The sequence below is a fragment of the Anabrus simplex genome, chromosome 1 (genome assembly GCF_040414725.1).
Source record: "Anabrus simplex isolate iqAnaSimp1 chromosome 1, ASM4041472v1, whole genome shotgun sequence".
NCBI lineage: Eukaryota > Metazoa > Arthropoda > Insecta > Orthoptera > Tettigoniidae > Anabrus > Anabrus simplex.
The window spans coordinates 1,309,108,739-1,309,126,988 of NC_090265.1; the positions used below are offsets into that span (position 1 = coordinate 1,309,108,739).

Sequence of the window (18,250 nt, forward strand, 5' to 3'; positions counted from 1 at the left end):
CACTCCTAGGCCTTCCCTATCTCATCGTCGCCGTAAGACCTATCTGTGTCGGTGCAATGTAAAGCAAAATTTTTAAAATACTGGTTACGCAGCAGTAATCGTATCTATCATAGATGAGTGGCAACAGAAGACACAAAACACATCATAACAAACAATGGTCAATGTAATGTTATTGTTGATCAGTTTTATGAGCATTCTATATTGTACGCCTTCACTTTTAGTTTTCTTTTGACTCTGTGATATTAGGGCGTCTTATAAAATTATTTATAGCACAGATTGTAGTTCCTTATTCTTCGACTTTACATACCGACTTTACATACCCATTTTCTCGTGACTCGGTGGTGGTACGGACTCAGTAACAAAAATCCAAATCCTTGAATATCTCTGTGATCTTAGCCGGTACGGTAACAATGCATAAGACATACATGATCGAAAATTTAATGCTATGTAACTTTGATTATGTAGTATTTATCGATACGACCACTAATAACAAAAAGTGTGAGAATTAAATTTTAGGCCTTTCCCTAAACTACCATTTGTCACAGACTGAATACAATCATTTATAGTCCAGATTGTAGCGACTTATTTCGCGACTTTCCCTACCCATTTTCGTTAACATAGACCAATAACAACATAAATATTTGAAAATTAAACTTTAGGCCTTCCCCTAAACTACCATTTCACTCAGCGTGAAGAAAATTATTTATGATCTAGATTATAGCGACTTATTCCCTGACTTTGCATACCGATTTTCATCAAATTCTCTTCAGCTGTTTTCTAGTGATGCGTGTACAGACGGACAGACAGACAGACAGACAGACAGACAGACAGACAGACATTACGGAAAAGTAAAAATTGCATATCCTTGTTACTGTGGACATGACCGATACAGAAATACCATTCTTTTCAAACTCTGGGCAATGTACAGACAAAACTCTTATTGTATATAGATATATGTATGTATGTACGCACCCGGAGACCCCGGGTTTGATTCCCGGCAAGGTCAGGGATTTTTACCTGGATCTGAGGACTGGTTCGAGGTCCACTCAGCCTGCGTGATTAGAATCGAGGAGCTATCTGGCGGTGAGCTGCAGGCTTTCGGACTGAGCAGCTGCCGCTTGGTAGACCAAGGCCCTTCACGGCTGTAGTACCATGGGGTTAGTTAATTAGTATGTATAGATCAGTATAATTGAAAATTCTTTTCACTATTCGGAAATTTTTGCTGATAAATTACATAATTTAACATAGACATTTAGGAAGTGGCTGAACAAGAATAGCTAGGTGACATAGTCCAGATTGCAGCGACTTATTTCGCGACTTTCCCTACCAATTTTCATTAAGATACGACCAGTAATAAGACAAATGTCTGAGAGTTAAATGTTAGGCTTTCCACTAAACTACCATTTCACTCAGCGTGAATACAATTGTTTATGGCCTGGATTATATCGACTTATTACACTGACTTTGCATACCGATTTTCATTAACATAGACCAATAATAACATAAATATTTGAAAATTAAACTTTAGGCCCTCCCCTAAACTACCATTTCACTCAGCGTGAATAAAATTATTTATGGTCTAGATTATAGCGACCTATTCCCTGACTTTGCATACCGATTTTCATCAAATTCTCTTCGGCCGTTTTCTAGTGATGCCTGTACAGACAGACAGACAGACAGACAGACAGACAGACAGACAGACAGACAGACAGACAGACAGACAGACAGACAGACAGACAGACAGACAGACAGACAGACAGACAGACATTACGGAAAAGTAAAAATTGCATTTCCTTGTTACTGTGGACATGACCGATACAGAAATACCATTCTTTTCAAACTCTGAGCAATGTACAGACAAAACTCTTATTTTATATATATAAATATATAGATAAATGTTTGTATGTACGCACCCGGAGGCCCCGGGTTTGATTCCCGGAAAGGTCAGGGATTTTTACCTGGATCTGAGGACTGGTTCGAGGTCCGTTCAGCCTGCGTGATTAGAATCGAGGGGCTGTCTTGCGGTGAGATGGCGGCCCCGATCTAGGAAGCCAAGAATAACATCTGAGGGGATTCGTGGTGCTCACCACACGACACCTCGTAATCTGCAGGCTTTCGGACTGAGCAGCGGCTGCTTGGTAGACCAAGGCCCTTCAAGGCTGTAGTACCATGGGGTTAGTTAATTAGTATGTATAGATCAGTATAATTGAAAATTCTTTTCACTATTCGGAAATTTTTGCTGCTAAAAGACATAATTTAGCATAGACATTTAGGAAGTGACTGAACAAGAATAGCTAAGTGATCATTTTATGTCGATGTTATATTTCCTCACAGGTCGTCCTTTCCTTCCCTACTTATTTTGCTCGCCTAGATACTTCTGTGGAGCTTACGTTACAATGCACTGTAGGTTTTTGTTCGCGGATGATATTGAAGGGAGCACACAAAATAGTGAACCCGAAGTAGTATCATCATACTGCCGTATCTAACAAGCAGATGACCCATGCAACCCACTAATGCCATGTCATGGAACACCATTTTCGCCCTGTTCTAAGGATGCCAATGGCAACGAGTGCCATCACCCTGTATACCAACGCACTGTGTCACACTGCTAATGTCGTGATAGACAGGAGGTATTGAAACATCTGCCATATTCACCCGATACGAGTCCGTGAGATAACGATTTTTCCCAAAAATGCAAGAACACCTTTGTTGAAAGCATTGCGACACAAGAGAAGCCATCATCTGTGCCGACTGTAGTTACTGTAGTATATCGTCACGGATTGACGTACTGATAATATATGACACACAAGGGTGGTTATGTCTACATAGGGCGAGATAACATTGAGAAAATGAAATTGGTGTTTCCTCTGTCTAAAAACTCAAGGTGAAAATTCGAATGCCGTTTTCATTGCTTCTTAACCAACGTGAATGCTTCCCGAAAAGTGAAAGGCGAAGGCTTTTACTACTCGCAACCTTGGTACTAATGGCTAGTGTGATAGAGTACTTGCTTCATACCCAGTGTCAGTTGCCCTCAGGAATTAATCTGGTCTTCTTTCTGGGATAGACTGAGTGAACCGCAAGGCCGTGTGCATCTCCAGAAAACGAAGAGGTATTCCTTAATTTTTTTAACTTCCTGAATGGAAATGAACTAACATCCCGTTATTTATAAATGGTGTGTGAACTGAACAAAATAAATTGACCTCTTGGCTCTGTAACGATCATTGTGGTGCATTTTAAGATATATTTCTTCTATTTCTTGACCGTTTTCACTAGGTATCATATAACAATAATTAAGTTGGCCTTAAGAGACAGAGTGCACCTACTTTAATCTTCAGACCAATTATAACATTCTTGGCCGTGCTGGGAATCAAAAACCCTCGGTTAAGGCACCGTGTTTCTATTTAATCATTTCCATGGTGGCTGTATTGTATTCGTTCGTAATCTGTTTACCCTCCAGGGTCGGTTTTTTCCCTCGGACTCAGCGAGGGATCCCACCTCTACCACCTCAAGGGCAGTGTCCTGGAGATTCAGATGTTGGGTCGGGGATACAACTGGGGAGAATGACCAGTACCTCGCCCAGGCGGCCTGACCTGCTATGCTGAACAGGGGCCTTGTGGAGGGATGGGAAGATTGGATGGGACAGGCAAGGAAGAGGGAAGGAAGCGGCCGTGGCCTTAAGTTAGGTACCATCCCGGCATTTGTCTGCAGGTGAAGTGGAAAACCACGGAAAACCACTTACAGGATGGCTGACGTGGGAATCGAACCCACGTCTACTCAGTTGACCTCCCGAAGCTGGGTGGACCCCGTTCCAGCCCTCGTACCACTTTTCAAATTTCGTGGCAGAGCCTGGAATCAAACCCGGACGTCCGGGGGTGGCAGCTAATCACACTAACCACTACACCACAGAGGCGGACCTGTATTGTATTACGGTTTAAAAATGAAGGATCTTTTACATCGTAGAATGCATTTAATAATTTTATGTACCGGTACAGTATTTTATTTTCCTTCGTACTCTATACCTCCTCGAATTCCATTGTTAAAACTACATTTTATGCACCCTGTCATGCCACAGTAACGCAGGTGATTAAAGCCCCTCCACTCCCGACACACAAGAATGATGATCGCATCGTCCTAGTGCTCTAAAATAATTCAACAACAACAGAGTGTTGCGGTTTGTGGTTGTCCCACTGATCAGTATTTCATTAGGAGCTTCACATCATACGACTGAGGTTAAACTGGTCGCTCATCACCCACCACTCCGTAACGCCTAGTGCACTATCTCGTTACGAGAGCATTAGTTCTATATTCACAGTTCGAGGCCTGAATGCAAAATGAGGTCTAATCTGAATAGTATTAGCGGGCGTTTGAGCTGCAGATGTCTGGTGGAATATCTCTCAGATAATGGAAAACTGAGCCTATCTTAAATGGCGAAAGGAAGGAAAACTCACCACATCTTCAGAGAATTACTTTTAAGAATGAAAGGAAGAAGGAAGGAAGGAGGGAAAGAAAATATTTAATCAAAATACGAGCAGAATTCTTAAGTGAATGGTTTGAAAAATAAATTATAGATCATTTCTTTCAACGATTGACTGATATTTAAGGTCACACTTGTCTTGGTAGCTTACTTGATTTGTAAACGTCATGGACAGGTCAGTTGTATACAATTACAGCTGTACTGTCATTTAGCGGAGTTGAGCGACAACAGCAGATACAGAGCACACCTCAACTAACAAAGTGTCAGTCACTCTTGTGTCACTGTTCATTAGGTTTAGAGGCAACGGAATACGTGCTTTACTACTTAAAAGCGCAATTTCCTGGAAAACAATTGGAGTTACAAGGAAATTCGCATAACATTTTATGTAGAAAACTGAATGCTCTGCTGCATTTTGTGCATTTGTCCATTGTTTTCGTTTAGTGGGTAAAACCAGAACAAGTTGATATTAATGACCACCATTCTGAGAAAATTTTGTTGGGAAATAAGAATAAACCAGTGTTTGACGTGAATATCTAAGTGTAGACTACCATATTTTACCTCCATTGGTCCTGTAGTTTCAGCGCAATTGAACGTATTAGCGTATTAAACGATTTCTTTCAAATAATTTCACAAACATTATATTTTCAGAACATTTTCAAATGAAAGATAGTCATGTAACAGTCCCCGTGCCACTTGTGTTTGTCTCAGTACACATCTACCATACAGTACATACGACATACCACAGTGAAACCCGGTCGTGGTAGAACTAACACTCAGATCAATGGCCTCCCTCTTACGGTACATACTGTAGAACTAGTATATAAATCCACAGCCTACGCTTAGACTATGTCTTATACCTGACGGCCGTCTGAAATTATCAGCCGTTGATCGATAGCCATCACCGAGAGACATATCCATGACCATTTGATTTTCTCAAAGGGATAAGTGCTTTCTTTTTTGGTACTCCTACTACTTCAAAAATTTCGATAAAGGTAGGGAATATGAATGCATTCAATCTGAAATCGTGGCAATTCCGCAAGTGAATGATATCGTGGAATACTTCTGATAGCTTAGTTCAACCAAGAATTCAATTTTATAATATATGTATATGCCCATTCAATCAATTATCAGGTCTTGCCGATTGTCACGTCTATCAGTTTCCAAAGATACAAGTATGTTGCATAGCGTTTATTGTTCGGAAAAGACTGTGTTGTCAAGGTGGCAACGCCATGTTCGATTCACTCGGAAGGACGTGAGTTTGATCCCTTCTCAATGATGACTACTTTGGGATTGAAATTTCCATACTGAAGTGGCACATTACCCTGTTGTTCACTTAGTCTAAAGAAGAAATGTGTACCAGGTTAATTTCTGGAGTACAGGCACATCAACATACAGATTACTATGCATAATGCCGAGGTTACGTATAGTAGAAACAAATATCTACATGACATCTACTGTGATAGATTCTCTTTGCTCTGTTCATGTCTAGGAAGCAAAACCACAACTCTGGTCGCTCAACCAGAATATCAGTGGTACGGTTCTACAGTGTAATGATGCATGTTGTTCGGAAATGAACAGCCTTTAATTCATCTTGAATGCTCAGGAAAGGTTTAAGCTGCTTCATATAATATTTCCCCTAAGCATAATTAAGTTCCCGTTTTGTCGTGATCTCTGCATAATGTCTGGGACATGTACAATTTATAAATTCCCTCCAAATATAATTTCAAAGAGAGGAAAGTGAAATTATGAGGTAATATTCTGGGACTGCAGAACTGTCGGAACTGAATTATGCCCTTGTCATGATAATCGAATGATAAATAGAACTGGTTGATGTGCTGCTTACGGTAAGGGTAGATTTCTTTTTTCTGTTTACTTTACGTCACACCGAAACAGATAAATATTATGGCGACGATGGGATAGGAAAGGTCTAGGAGAGGGAAGAAAGCGGCCGTGGCCTTAATCAAGGTACAGCCCCAGCATTTGACTGGTGTGAAAATGGGAAACCACAGAAAACTATCTTCAGCACTGCCGATAGTGGGGTTCGAACCCACTATCTGCCGGATGCAAGCTCCCAGCTGCGCGGCCCTAACCGCACGACCAACTCGCCCGGTATGGGGTAGAATACTGACAGCCTGTGTTCGATGAGAAATAAATACTGAGCAGGAGAACATAAGTTTCGAGCCGATACGTTGCATATAATAAAACAGTCAGTAGTTGCAGACAACGAACGAGCAGCCTAAGAGAATTTCTTATCTTTTATTGTTTAGTTCTTTGTTCGAACCTACCAGTTTACTTCACTTTAACACATCTAGCAATTTTCTTCTTTCCTATTCAAAGTTGAGTCACACTATTGTGACCACCTCCTACTTTTGAAGTCAGCAGCGCGCAGCCCGTGAAGTACATTACGTGTCGTTAGCTGGCGTTGTGGGTATACAGTAGACGGTATGCAATGGGCTATGTTCTCACAAATCTCTCGGCGCTGCCGTGGATAGATCGGGTGATTCATGCTACTGTAGTTGAAAATGGATTGATTGCTTGCTTTCGGGCCTAGGATGACAGTAAATCTGAAAGAATGCAGCCTGTGTTCTGTGAGTGCCGCAGAGATTAAAGTGTACCTTGAATGAGCATTGCGAGTTGCCAACGTGGAAACTGCAGAATGCAATTTGCCATCGATATGAGAGGTAAACGTAAGGGCCGACTAACACGCTACAGAGGAGTAAGTCAGCATCAAATTGAACCACAAAACATGAGTCTAAAATGATATTTCAGCGTTCCTGCTTCGAATGGGGCTCCGAAGCAAACGGTTAATCAATACTCCTGTTCTAACGAACAAGCATTAGCGGAAATGGCTTCAATACACGAAATTATCATAATAGATGAAGGATTGCCATATGCTTCTGCTTACCCAAGTAGAGCAAACTTCGAGAAGTTTAAAATATGATCTGGTAACGCAAACCTGCCTCCGAAAATTTCTGAAATATACTTTCTATCGTTACGATAGTGGACAGTAAATCAATCACATCTTATGGTCCTGTGATTCGTTAGTTATTGAAGGAAAATCTCCATTATAAATTATTAACAATACCAAGCAAATTCTAATTCGCTAGGCCTTGCTGTCTTATTACTAATCAGTTTGAATACTTTAAACTCTTTGTAAATGGTGGATAAAGCAGTTTTGAATTATTGGTTTCCTTGGAGCATTTGGTGGTGTTGGTGGTGGTGGTGGTGGTGGTGGTGGGGTGATTATTGTTTCAAAACGAAGTACAACTGTGCAACCGTACTCTCTTAACTCTAATCAGAAGTTGAAAAGAAGGGATCCGACACCTCGAAGAATTAAGTAATCGACATAAGGGAAGGGCCAAAAAGAGTGTGAAAATGAAAGTCTATCTAGGTCTCGCAAAACTAACACTGCCTGTATTGGAAGAGAACAAGAGTTCACCAAGGGAGGACGATAGGAAAGCTGAAAGTGAGGATCCTGGAAGCAATATCAGATTGGAATAGTGGAACAGTGGTTGTAAACGCACGCTCCCAAGCTGTCAGATCTCTTGTTTTCTTCAAGGGTATGGCCTATTCGTTTTAACATCTAGCCCAGAACTTTCAGGAAAAGTCCGGAGATGAATCAATCAAGCATCAATGATCTGCGTTTAGGGCAATCGTCCAGGTGGCAGATTCCCTATCTGTTGTTTACCCAGTCTTTTCTTAAATAATTGCAAAGAATGAGGGAATTTATTGAACATATCCCTTGGTAAATTATTCCAATCTCTAACTCCTCTGCTGGACTGAATGGCTCAGACGGTTGAAGCGCTGGTCTTCTGACCCCAACTTGGCAGGTTCGGTCAGCATCGTGTCGGTACATTTATTGGCACGTAAAATAACACCTGCAGGGAACATTCCTGCACCTCGGTGTCTCCGTAAAGCGTCAAAAGTAGTTAGTGTGACGTAAAAACAATTATATTATTATTCTAACTCCTCTTCCTATAAAAGTATATATTTGTCCAAGGAAAGGGACTCGTGTCCTCGCCACGAGGTGGTGCAGCGTGTTTTCAGGCTCACCCTCAATAGCGATAAGCTGGTAGTTTAGCAACATACTAGCTCTCCTGCCATTTTTAAATACCTGCCAGAACTGGGAATCGAACCCAGGCCACCGAGGACGGGAATGAGTATTGCTAATCGTTACACTAAGGAAGTAATCTGTACTTATAACGGGGTGTAGAAATATAGAAATGTATGAAGATAGGTATAACAATGGAATTAGACGGGCATTCATTAATTAATGGAGTGCTTCCCGGCACTGGAGAAACCCAAAAGGGACATGATAGCTGAATGCCACTGTCACTGGCTTCTTACTAAGACAGCCGCGGCCGATGTTTACGGGATTTTTGAATTTACAGTTCATTTAGTTATAAGAAACAGCGATATCTAAATCTCAATGGAAAAGTGGCTGTAAATTTGGACATTTAGCGGAGGTCTTCTTTAATTTTGTTTTCCACTGTCCATGTCTTATTCATACAATAGGTTATTTTAAAAAATACAGCTGGCTAAATGGAAACCTACAACAGCCGTATTCAAATATATAATGTAATAAATAATGTTTGTACTTCTTCTTAAAGCAATAATCACCACCACCACAATAAATACTGCACAAGGAAAACTCGTAATTTGAAATGAACTATTTTAAACTTATCCATAGATATCTATCGCATCCGGAATTCTGCTCGTTGTTGCAATGCATCGAACAACAACAGGACATTATTGCACTCAATTCGTGTTACTAAATGCAATGATTCAAGTCAAAAATCCAGCATACACGAATTTACTTTTAAGTTATACATTTTATTTCATCTTTTAGGTCTTATGGTACATTTACACCAAGAAGGTGAGGTCTTAGATATTAAAATTATAATGTTATTTTGCACCACGAAGTGAGAACCCACTTACACAGAAGGCTGATGGAGTGAGAACATGGTGTCTTCCCAGATGCCAATCTGAATCGTGTTTCCAGAGGTGGCTCTTGAACAGTTCTTCACAACGGCATCAACCGCCTGTAGTTTCGAAGTCATAATTCCAGGTATGATAATGAGGTCCGTCTTCTGTGTAGCAAGTGTATTCTTCACTTCCGGCGCGATACGAACTACAGGCACAGGGCAAGGAAGGGGAAAGATGGCGTCGAATAGCTTCAATGCTGCCAGAGCTATGCGCAGTCCAGATTTTATACAGGTCAGTGGTAGAGTCATGTCCACCTCCATAGCATAAAGGTTATCGCTATTTGCTACCATTCTCGGGGGACTAAATTTTTTTCCCGGTACTTCCAGAAATGCAAGATCGGCAGGAAGGCTGGTAAGTAGTTAAATAGGCACAGTATTAGACGATTACTTGATTCAAGAACTGGAAAAATTCCAAACAAAAGCAGCTCAACTTGTCCTGGGTGATTTCCGACGAAAGAGTAGCGTTACAAAAATGTTGCAAAGTTTGGGCTGGGAAGAACTGGGAGAAAGGAGACGAGCTGCTCCACTGAGTGGTATGTTCCGAGCTATCAGCGGAGAAATGGCGTGGAATGACATTAGTAGACGAATAAGTTTGAGTGGTGTCTTTAAAAGTAGGAAAGATCACAATATGAAGATAAAGTTGGAATACAAGAGGACAAATTGGGGCAAATATTCATTTTCAGGAAGAGGAGTTAGAGATTGGAATAACTTACCAAGGGAGATGTTCAATAAATTTCCGATGTCATTGAAATCATTTAAGAAAAGGCTAGGAAAACAACAAATAGGGAATTTGCCACCTGGACGACTGCCCTAAATGCAGATCAGTATTCATTGATTGATTGACAGTACCTACAGCTGACTTCGATTGGGAGTATGCCTGAAAAGAGTTGCGCCGCACGAATTTACTTTTACGTTTTACATTCTGTTTCATCATTTAGCTCTTATGGTACATTTACACCAATAAGGTGAGGTCTTAGATATTAAAATTAGCATATTCAAACTTAGGACTAGGGGATCTATATCCAGAAAACGAGATACTGAAATCTATGTGATATGCGTAAAAGTACAAACATGTTGGTAGTAACGCTATGGTCCTAAAATAGACCGCACTCACAAATAAGTCCCACCATCAAAATTTGAGGGAAAATCCAAAAATACCAAAATTACCAAACAAAGACAGAACAAAGAGGATAAAGAGATTATGGAGAGGAAAATTAACACTTTTATTTTGCGGAATTTGTACAACATTGCACATCTGCCATTCAGCACATTCGTCACTAATTAGCCTACGAAATATGATATAAACTACAATGACAAACAAACTATTCTTGAAGTAAATATACTATACGTACGATAACACATGTTTCGTTGCTTTATTCCCTGCTGTCATCGCTAACTTCACTATTAGTTCATCACTCTCACTAACACGGTTGTCACTGCTACCTACAGCATTCAATTCATCACTCTCACTAACGCTTTGCCATCCCTAAATTCGCTATTCACTTCTCCACTTCCACTATTTCACTCTGCTCCCGGAATACGTCATCCTCTGTGCCGTCCAAGGCATTTGGCAAACAGCACTTTTAAAATCCGCTGATGATAGATTCTAATGTTATTTTGTACCACGAAGTGAGAACCCACTTACACAGAAGGCTGACTGGTGGCTTCTTAATCTCGCCGGATGGAGTGAGGACACGGTGTCTTTCCAATCTGAATGGTGTTTCCAGAGGTGGCTTTTGAACAGTTCTTCACAACGGCATCAACCGCCTGTAGTTTCGAAGTCATAACTCCAGGTATGATAATGAGGTGCGTCTTCTGTGTAGCAAGTGTATTCTTCACTTCCCGCGTGAGATGAACTTTAAGGTGATACAAACCCAACATGCTCCACGTCTCCGATCCCAAACAGCCAACCAAACAATCAATCGTCAGCTTAATCGTCATCCAACCTTTTTCGGGTAAAGTTTTACGCTTAAGAATAACATAGGATTGTGGTGGGTGGGGGCTAGTAGTTTGCCTCCAACAACCGTAACAGTTAACATTACCAGTATTCTAAGCTTTCCGTTCCCGGTTGTCCTCCTCGGTAGCTTAACGGTTAGCTCTGTTAGCTGCAATCCTCGGACAGCCGGATTCCCTTCTCGGTAGCGGTACTACCAGACATTTAAGAATGACAGGAGGGCTCGTATGTGGATAAAATAGTACATGCAGCTTACCTCCATTGGGGGTGTGCCTGAAAAGAACTGCATCACCTCGGGCCGGAGACACGAGTGTACTTTATTCCCAGTTGTTCTTTAATGTCACCCTTTACGCCCCTTTCTGGTCTAGTGTCGTATAGCTCGGCATATCTCAAAAGGATGGGTGTTTCATCAGCATAGCCGATCTGGCGCAATGGTGTTAATGAAGCTTCCGTAGTCGGATGATTTACCGCTGGAAAATAGCCAGTTTTCTAACATAATTTTCTGGCAATCTCCCTGCTAATGAAGTTCCTCAGTGGTAAACAAGGCCACTTCTCCTCATAAACTGGCGGCGCCAACCTGTACTTCAGAGTAATTCAGTCCGAAGTATCTTAAGGAACTTTGCGATTCTCTAGGTCTGCGATTGCATAATTTCTCGATGGATAGGCATCCCTTGTTATCTTACAAAAAGGAGAGAACTGTATCTTCACATTCCGGAATGTTTCTACATTTTGATGACCTGAAAGCCTTCTCATTGAAACAGAATTGTGAAATGTACGTTCTGATGCTAAAGTCGCACATTCGATCCATTTAATTCACATTTTCTTTCGGCCTGTCAGTTTATCATCACCACAACTGCTAGTTTGACACTTGCGTTGTAACTACTCCGAATTCCTAAGCTTGTTGACATATTTCGTACCATTAACCGCTCAAAAGCAGAAGCAAAGTCTTCTTCGTACAGACCATGAAGGCCCTTGGAGGGGTGGAAGGTAAAGGCTTTCCACTATCCGTAACCTCGGCCACTTGACGGGGTAGAGTGGTTAGCTCTACGGCCGGCCGTCTTTGCTCCCAGGAATTAACCTGGTACTCATTTTGGTGTAGGCTGAGTGAACCTCAGGGCCATATGCACCTCAGGAAGTGGAAATCTCATTTCTGAACTTTTACGACTTCCTGATGGGGATTCGAGCCCACGGCCTTCCGGGCGAACCGAGCACGCTTTTACCGCCTCGGCCAGGCAGCCCCTATTAACCGCTCAAAGTGGTAGAAAATTAACGTGAGTACTGTTTGGTTACTGTACAAGAATACCACAGGATAACGAAGTACTGTTCACAAGATTAACGATAATTACAATAATGCCAAGTTCGAACGTTGCATTCTTACGCGATGGACTAACCTTACACATTTTCCCGCTTCTTACTTCCTGATACCAGCAACAATGTTGCAGTATTTCCAAATGAGAAACAAGTGCTATGATTGAATTGTCAATCAATCAATCAATCAATCAATCAATCAATCAATCAATCAATCAATCAATCAATCAATCAATCAATCAATCAATGGCGACTGATCTCCATTTAGGGCGCTCACCCAGGTGAAATTTCCCTAATTGTATTCCGACTTTTCTTAAATTATTGCAAATAAATTGGAAATTTATTGAACACCTCCCTTGGTAAGTTAATCCAGCCCCTCCCCTTCCTATAAACGAATATTTGCCCCAGTTTGTCCTCTTGAATTCCAACTTTATCGTCATACTGTGAACTTTCCTACTTTTAAAGTCACCACTGAATCTTATTTGTCTACTAATGTTATTCCACGCCTTATCTCCACTGACGGCTCGGAACATACCGCTTAGTCGAGCAGCTCGTTTCCTTTCTCCCAAGTCTTCCCAGTCCAAAGTTTGCAACATTTTTGTAACACTAGTCTTTTGTTGGAAACCACCTATATCAAATCGAGCTGCTTTCTTTGGATTTTTTCCAGTTCTTGAATCAGGTAATCCTAGTGAGGGCCCCATACACTGGAACCATACTCTAGTTGGGGTCTTATCAGAGACTTATATGCCCTCTCCTTGATATCCTTCCCACGACACCTAAACTCCCTCATGACCATGTGCAGAGATCTGTACCCTTTATTTAAAATCCCATTTATATGATTACTCCAATGAAGATCTTTCCTTATATTAACACTTAGGTGCTTACAATGATCCCCAAAAGGAAGTTTCACCCAACAACGCAGTAATTAAAACTGAGAGGACTTTTTCTATTTGTGAAACTCACAACCTGACTTTTAACTCAGTTTACCATCATACCATTGCCTACTGTCCATCTCACAACATTATCAAGGTCATTTTGCAGTTTCTCACAACCTTGTAACTTATGTATTACTCTGTACAGAATAAAATCATACACAAAAATCCTTATCTCTGATTCCACTTCTTTAATAATGACATTTGTATATATAAGAATATCTCCATCGTCAAAATTACTAGGTTTTGTGTTCTAGGGTTAAAATACCGTATTTTAACAATATTGCTTGTAGAGAATCTGAAAACTGCATTTTATTAATGCGCTTTAGGATGGCTGCTGTCAGGGTGAGAATTTGATCCTGAAATTACCGTACATATTCATCTACGAAGATGTGTTTGAAATTAAGTGATAACTAAAAATAAATAATTTAAAAACCTACGGCATCTGTTATATGTCACTAACACCTGACAACAACCTATCTGGAGGTAGAAATAAATCTACAGCAGTATTACTCTATGGTGGAACGGGAGGGAAGGCTCAAATATGGTAGCGGTCTCGTATATTTCCGAATTACTCTTACGCCTAAGCACCTGATGCATTACGAGAAATTAAATAGCCAGAAAGAAGAGAATGTGCGGTGCTATTGGGGCTTTCCCTTCTCATCAGACCTGGTTTACATGTGTAATCTCTGTTAATGACATGTATCGTCACAAAATGCTGATTCTCCACCGCATCCCCTTGCCAACTAAATGGACTCAGATTTAATGTAGATTAGCTCTTTTGCAGATGACTCGCTCTTTCAGGTGCCTAATGTGCATGAACTCTTTCAGGAATTAAGCTGAACAAGCAGCATAAATATAAACCTATCTCTTTCATTCGGTCTCACAGAGTAACACAGGCAAATTTTCACTTGAAAATAAAATACAGAATGTTTCACAATTCGTTAGATTGATCCTGAACCATAAATACAAAACATAGATATATAATTACCAAACGAATTATCTGTTATGTTGCTGAACAATGATCTGTGTGTAAAGTTGTTTTAACCTTTGTTGGAATTTTAGGATTCCTGAGGTCTATAATTTCTGACTGTTGCAGGTAGTCTCAGAAGGTGGCTAATTGCAAATAATATGATGACAATCAGTGGATAGATTATTCCAGATCGAAGAAAATGCTGCTGCTTTTTTTATACAATGATGTGTATGCTGCAAAGTAATGAACGGAATGTGCAGTCGTAAAATATTAAGAGATTATGCTTTTATGTACTCTTAACGTAGGTTTTGTGTTCTAGGGTTAAGTCCCAGACAAACCACATACTATACATCGTATATACTACTTTTTATTATTCATCAGCCTGATATTATGTGTTCATCACGATCCAGAATACTACAAGGAGTTCGTAAAATATTAATTTGCAGTGGTTATTAATAAAGAAAATGAGACATCATACAAATATGTGTGCCTTTCAGGGCATTTATTCTTGTAAATGGCATATTTTCAGATCGATAATTTTAATTAGAACGTAGTTATAAGACAGAAACCTCAGAGAATTCTTGTGCAAAATTTTATATAATCTGCCCAGCGACTTAGACGTGATTTCGTTTCGGAAGGCAGAGAGACAGACAGTCACTTTCATTTTAATGTATAAAGAATAAAATGATATTAGTAATATCAGTACTGTACTATTATTTAAAAGTTAAGTCTGTGTCATAACCATCGAAAGCTGTAGATTTATTGTCGCGGCATTTATTCCCGTAAGTGTATACAAAATACCCACCTGTAAACTAACGTTCCATAAAAAAAATATTAAGAGCATTTGGTATGAACTATTCAAGTCGTGTTAAAATTTTCTGTTCATTCACATTTCTGCAATGGTGAATAAAATCTAAAGTGTTAAAATTATAGAATTCTTCGCTTCGTTTCGTGAATATCAAAACTTTGGTATTGATTGCAAACAAGCACTACTATTGTAGCATTACATTAATTTCATAGTCAGAGGTAATCATATGAGAGTCAGTCAATATTGACTAAGATCCATCTGTGTATAGGATGTAAAGGATCGTTGTACTTGGCGGTGTTGGTAGAGACGGTGGAGGTGGTGGTGGTTGTGGGTGGAGAAATATGTCCAGTTAGCATTGTTACTGTCACCAAGGTGATCATGGTTTTAAACCCTATCAATGCAAATAGGATTTTTGAATGAAGTGTTAATTTCCTGCTGTTTAGAATCCTCGATAGAATGGAGGTTTTGTAGGTATGGTCATGATGCTTGCTTTGTATAGTGGGAATGATTATAATACTAACAGAAAGTGTTGACCGTATAGCATACACCTCTCCTGATCCGGACGCCGTCACCAGTGATCTGAGAGCTAATGGAATGTAGCAACGTACACTTTTTCAGACTACCTCAAACACATTTATGGAGAGCAATTTGAATTTCATAAGGCTTAAAATAAATTTTCCTATACTGATAATTTTTGCATTTTATATTGTAAGCAGTCTTTTATGACGTTTTCCTTTAAAGAATTTAAATAACTATGTACGGCAGAGTAGTTTTTTTTTGATATGAAATATATGTACTGAAATTGTGGAGGACCTAATCGTAGATTATTTTTGTTTCCAGTTCCCCCGGATATCTTAGACTATCCCACGAGTACCGATATGGTGGTACGTGAAGGGACAAATGTAACGCTCCGGTGTGCGGCTACGGGTTCACCGACACCCAACGTTACTTGGCGTCGTGAAGATGGGGAAAGCATTCCATTTGGTAATGGAATGGAAGGTAAGTGAATTGCTGTACATGCCATGCACGTTGTATTAAGTTGATTGAATCTGTTTAAATCGGTGTCAGTAACACGTTCAAACATAGCCTTCAGATACTGAAATGACCCGAATTTGCTGTCGAGCTGTGTTAAAGTAAATTGGTTTGAAGGAAAGGAGGAGCGAGATTCTAGTTTCGAAAATCAACGGTCATTCAAAATCAAAAACAAAACTAGAGTCGTCTCCATAGAGGCCATGAAGGCCCTTGCAGAAGTGGAAGGTAAATGTTTCTTCCCTTATCCGTAACCTCGGCACTCGTTGCGGAAAAGTGGTTAGCTCTACGTGCGACAACTTTTCCCCCTGGAATTCAGTCGGTCCTCACTTTTGGTGTAGGCTGAGTGAGTCTCAGTGCCATATGCACTTCTGGAAATGGAAATCTCAAATATTCAATTTTTGTGACTTTCTGACGCGTGAACTTTACCGCCTCGGCCTGGCAGATTCCAAAAATTGTTAAGATAAGTTAATCTCTCTCTTCTGTTCTTCATACTAGCTGTACTATCCGTCTCTGGCAGGTTACTGAATAACCGACAACCGGCAACAGACGAAGTTAATTTTATACCACTCTTATTTACCCGACAGTACTTTTTATACGCCCTAAGGCAGTCCTCCCCAAACTTTTCATGCCGTACTCTCATCCTAGAGCGTAAAATTTCATACACTCCTTCCTTCCTTCCTTCCTTCCTTCCTTTGTTTTCACTACATCCGACTGCACACACTACAAAGCAAAATCAAAGTCACCTCCGTACAGGCAATGAAGGCCCTTGGAGGAGTGGAAGGTAAAGGCTTCCACCATTGTTAACCTCGGCACGTGATGGGGTAGAGTGGTTAGCTCTACGCCCGGCCGTCTTTGCCCCCAGGAATTAACCTGGTACTCATTTTTGGTGTAGGCTGAGTGAACCTCAGGGCCATATGCACCTCTGGAATGGAAATCTCGTTTCTTAAATTTTACGACTTCCTGATGGGGATTCGAACCCACGTCCTTCCGGGTGAACCGAGCACGCCTTTACCACCTCGGCCAGGCAGCCGCTGCACACACTACGGCTAATGGAAATTTATGTTAATTATAATAATAATACAATTCTTAAAATCCAACAAAACATCGAGAGAAGACTCCACAGTAGCCGAACTTTGAAAGCAGGCTAGAGATAGGACTGTCAAAAATTTGATGGAGATCCTCCAAAACATTCGGGAGCCTGAAAATGGACTTCTGCTTTGATTCATCCCTTGCACAAGGAAGGATACTTTATCTGTATGAACAACTATAGACGAATCTCATTGTTTCATGTCCCATACAAGATTTTATACAAAATCGTATTACAACTGAACCCCAACTAGATTCACAACTAGGAGAATATCAAGAAGAAGTCAGAAAAGGTCGCTTTTGCACTGAACAAATACTCAACCTGAAGTGAGTGTTACATCAGGTAAAAATGACTGGTAAGAAATATGTCATCGTCTTTGTTGACTTTAAGAAGGCGTATGACTCAGCTGTCAGACCTACTCTCATGAAAACCCTGCAGAAAGTAGGACTGGACCAGAGGACGCATAACCTTATCCAGAAAACTTTTAATAACACAAGGCCACGAGTGAAGTTCGGAGGAAAACTCTCAGAAAGTTTTGAAATCAAGACAGCGTTAATATAGGGAGACGGCCTCTCCCCCTCTCCTCTTTAACTGTGCACTGAAAAAGGCAATAAGAGATTGGAGAAACAAGAGAGACAGGGGATTCCATATATTATCTTTGTTGGACACCTGTCTTTCCTCAGCTGATACGTTCATT

The 18,250-nt window shown here is 40.5% G+C and overlaps 1 protein-coding gene across 1 annotated transcript in view; it reads left to right on the top strand.

Annotated features, from left to right (window-relative positions):
• LOC136858792 (lachesin) overlaps window positions 1-18,250 on the top strand; it is a 1,234,732-nt gene that overhangs the window by 657,967 nt on the left and 558,515 nt on the right. Inside the window, exon 5 of the mRNA XM_068225747.1 lies at window positions 16,275-16,433. Within this exon, the coding sequence (XP_068081848.1) occupies window positions 16,275-16,433 (159 nt within the window). The remainder of the gene's footprint in view (window positions 1-16,274; window positions 16,434-18,250) is intronic.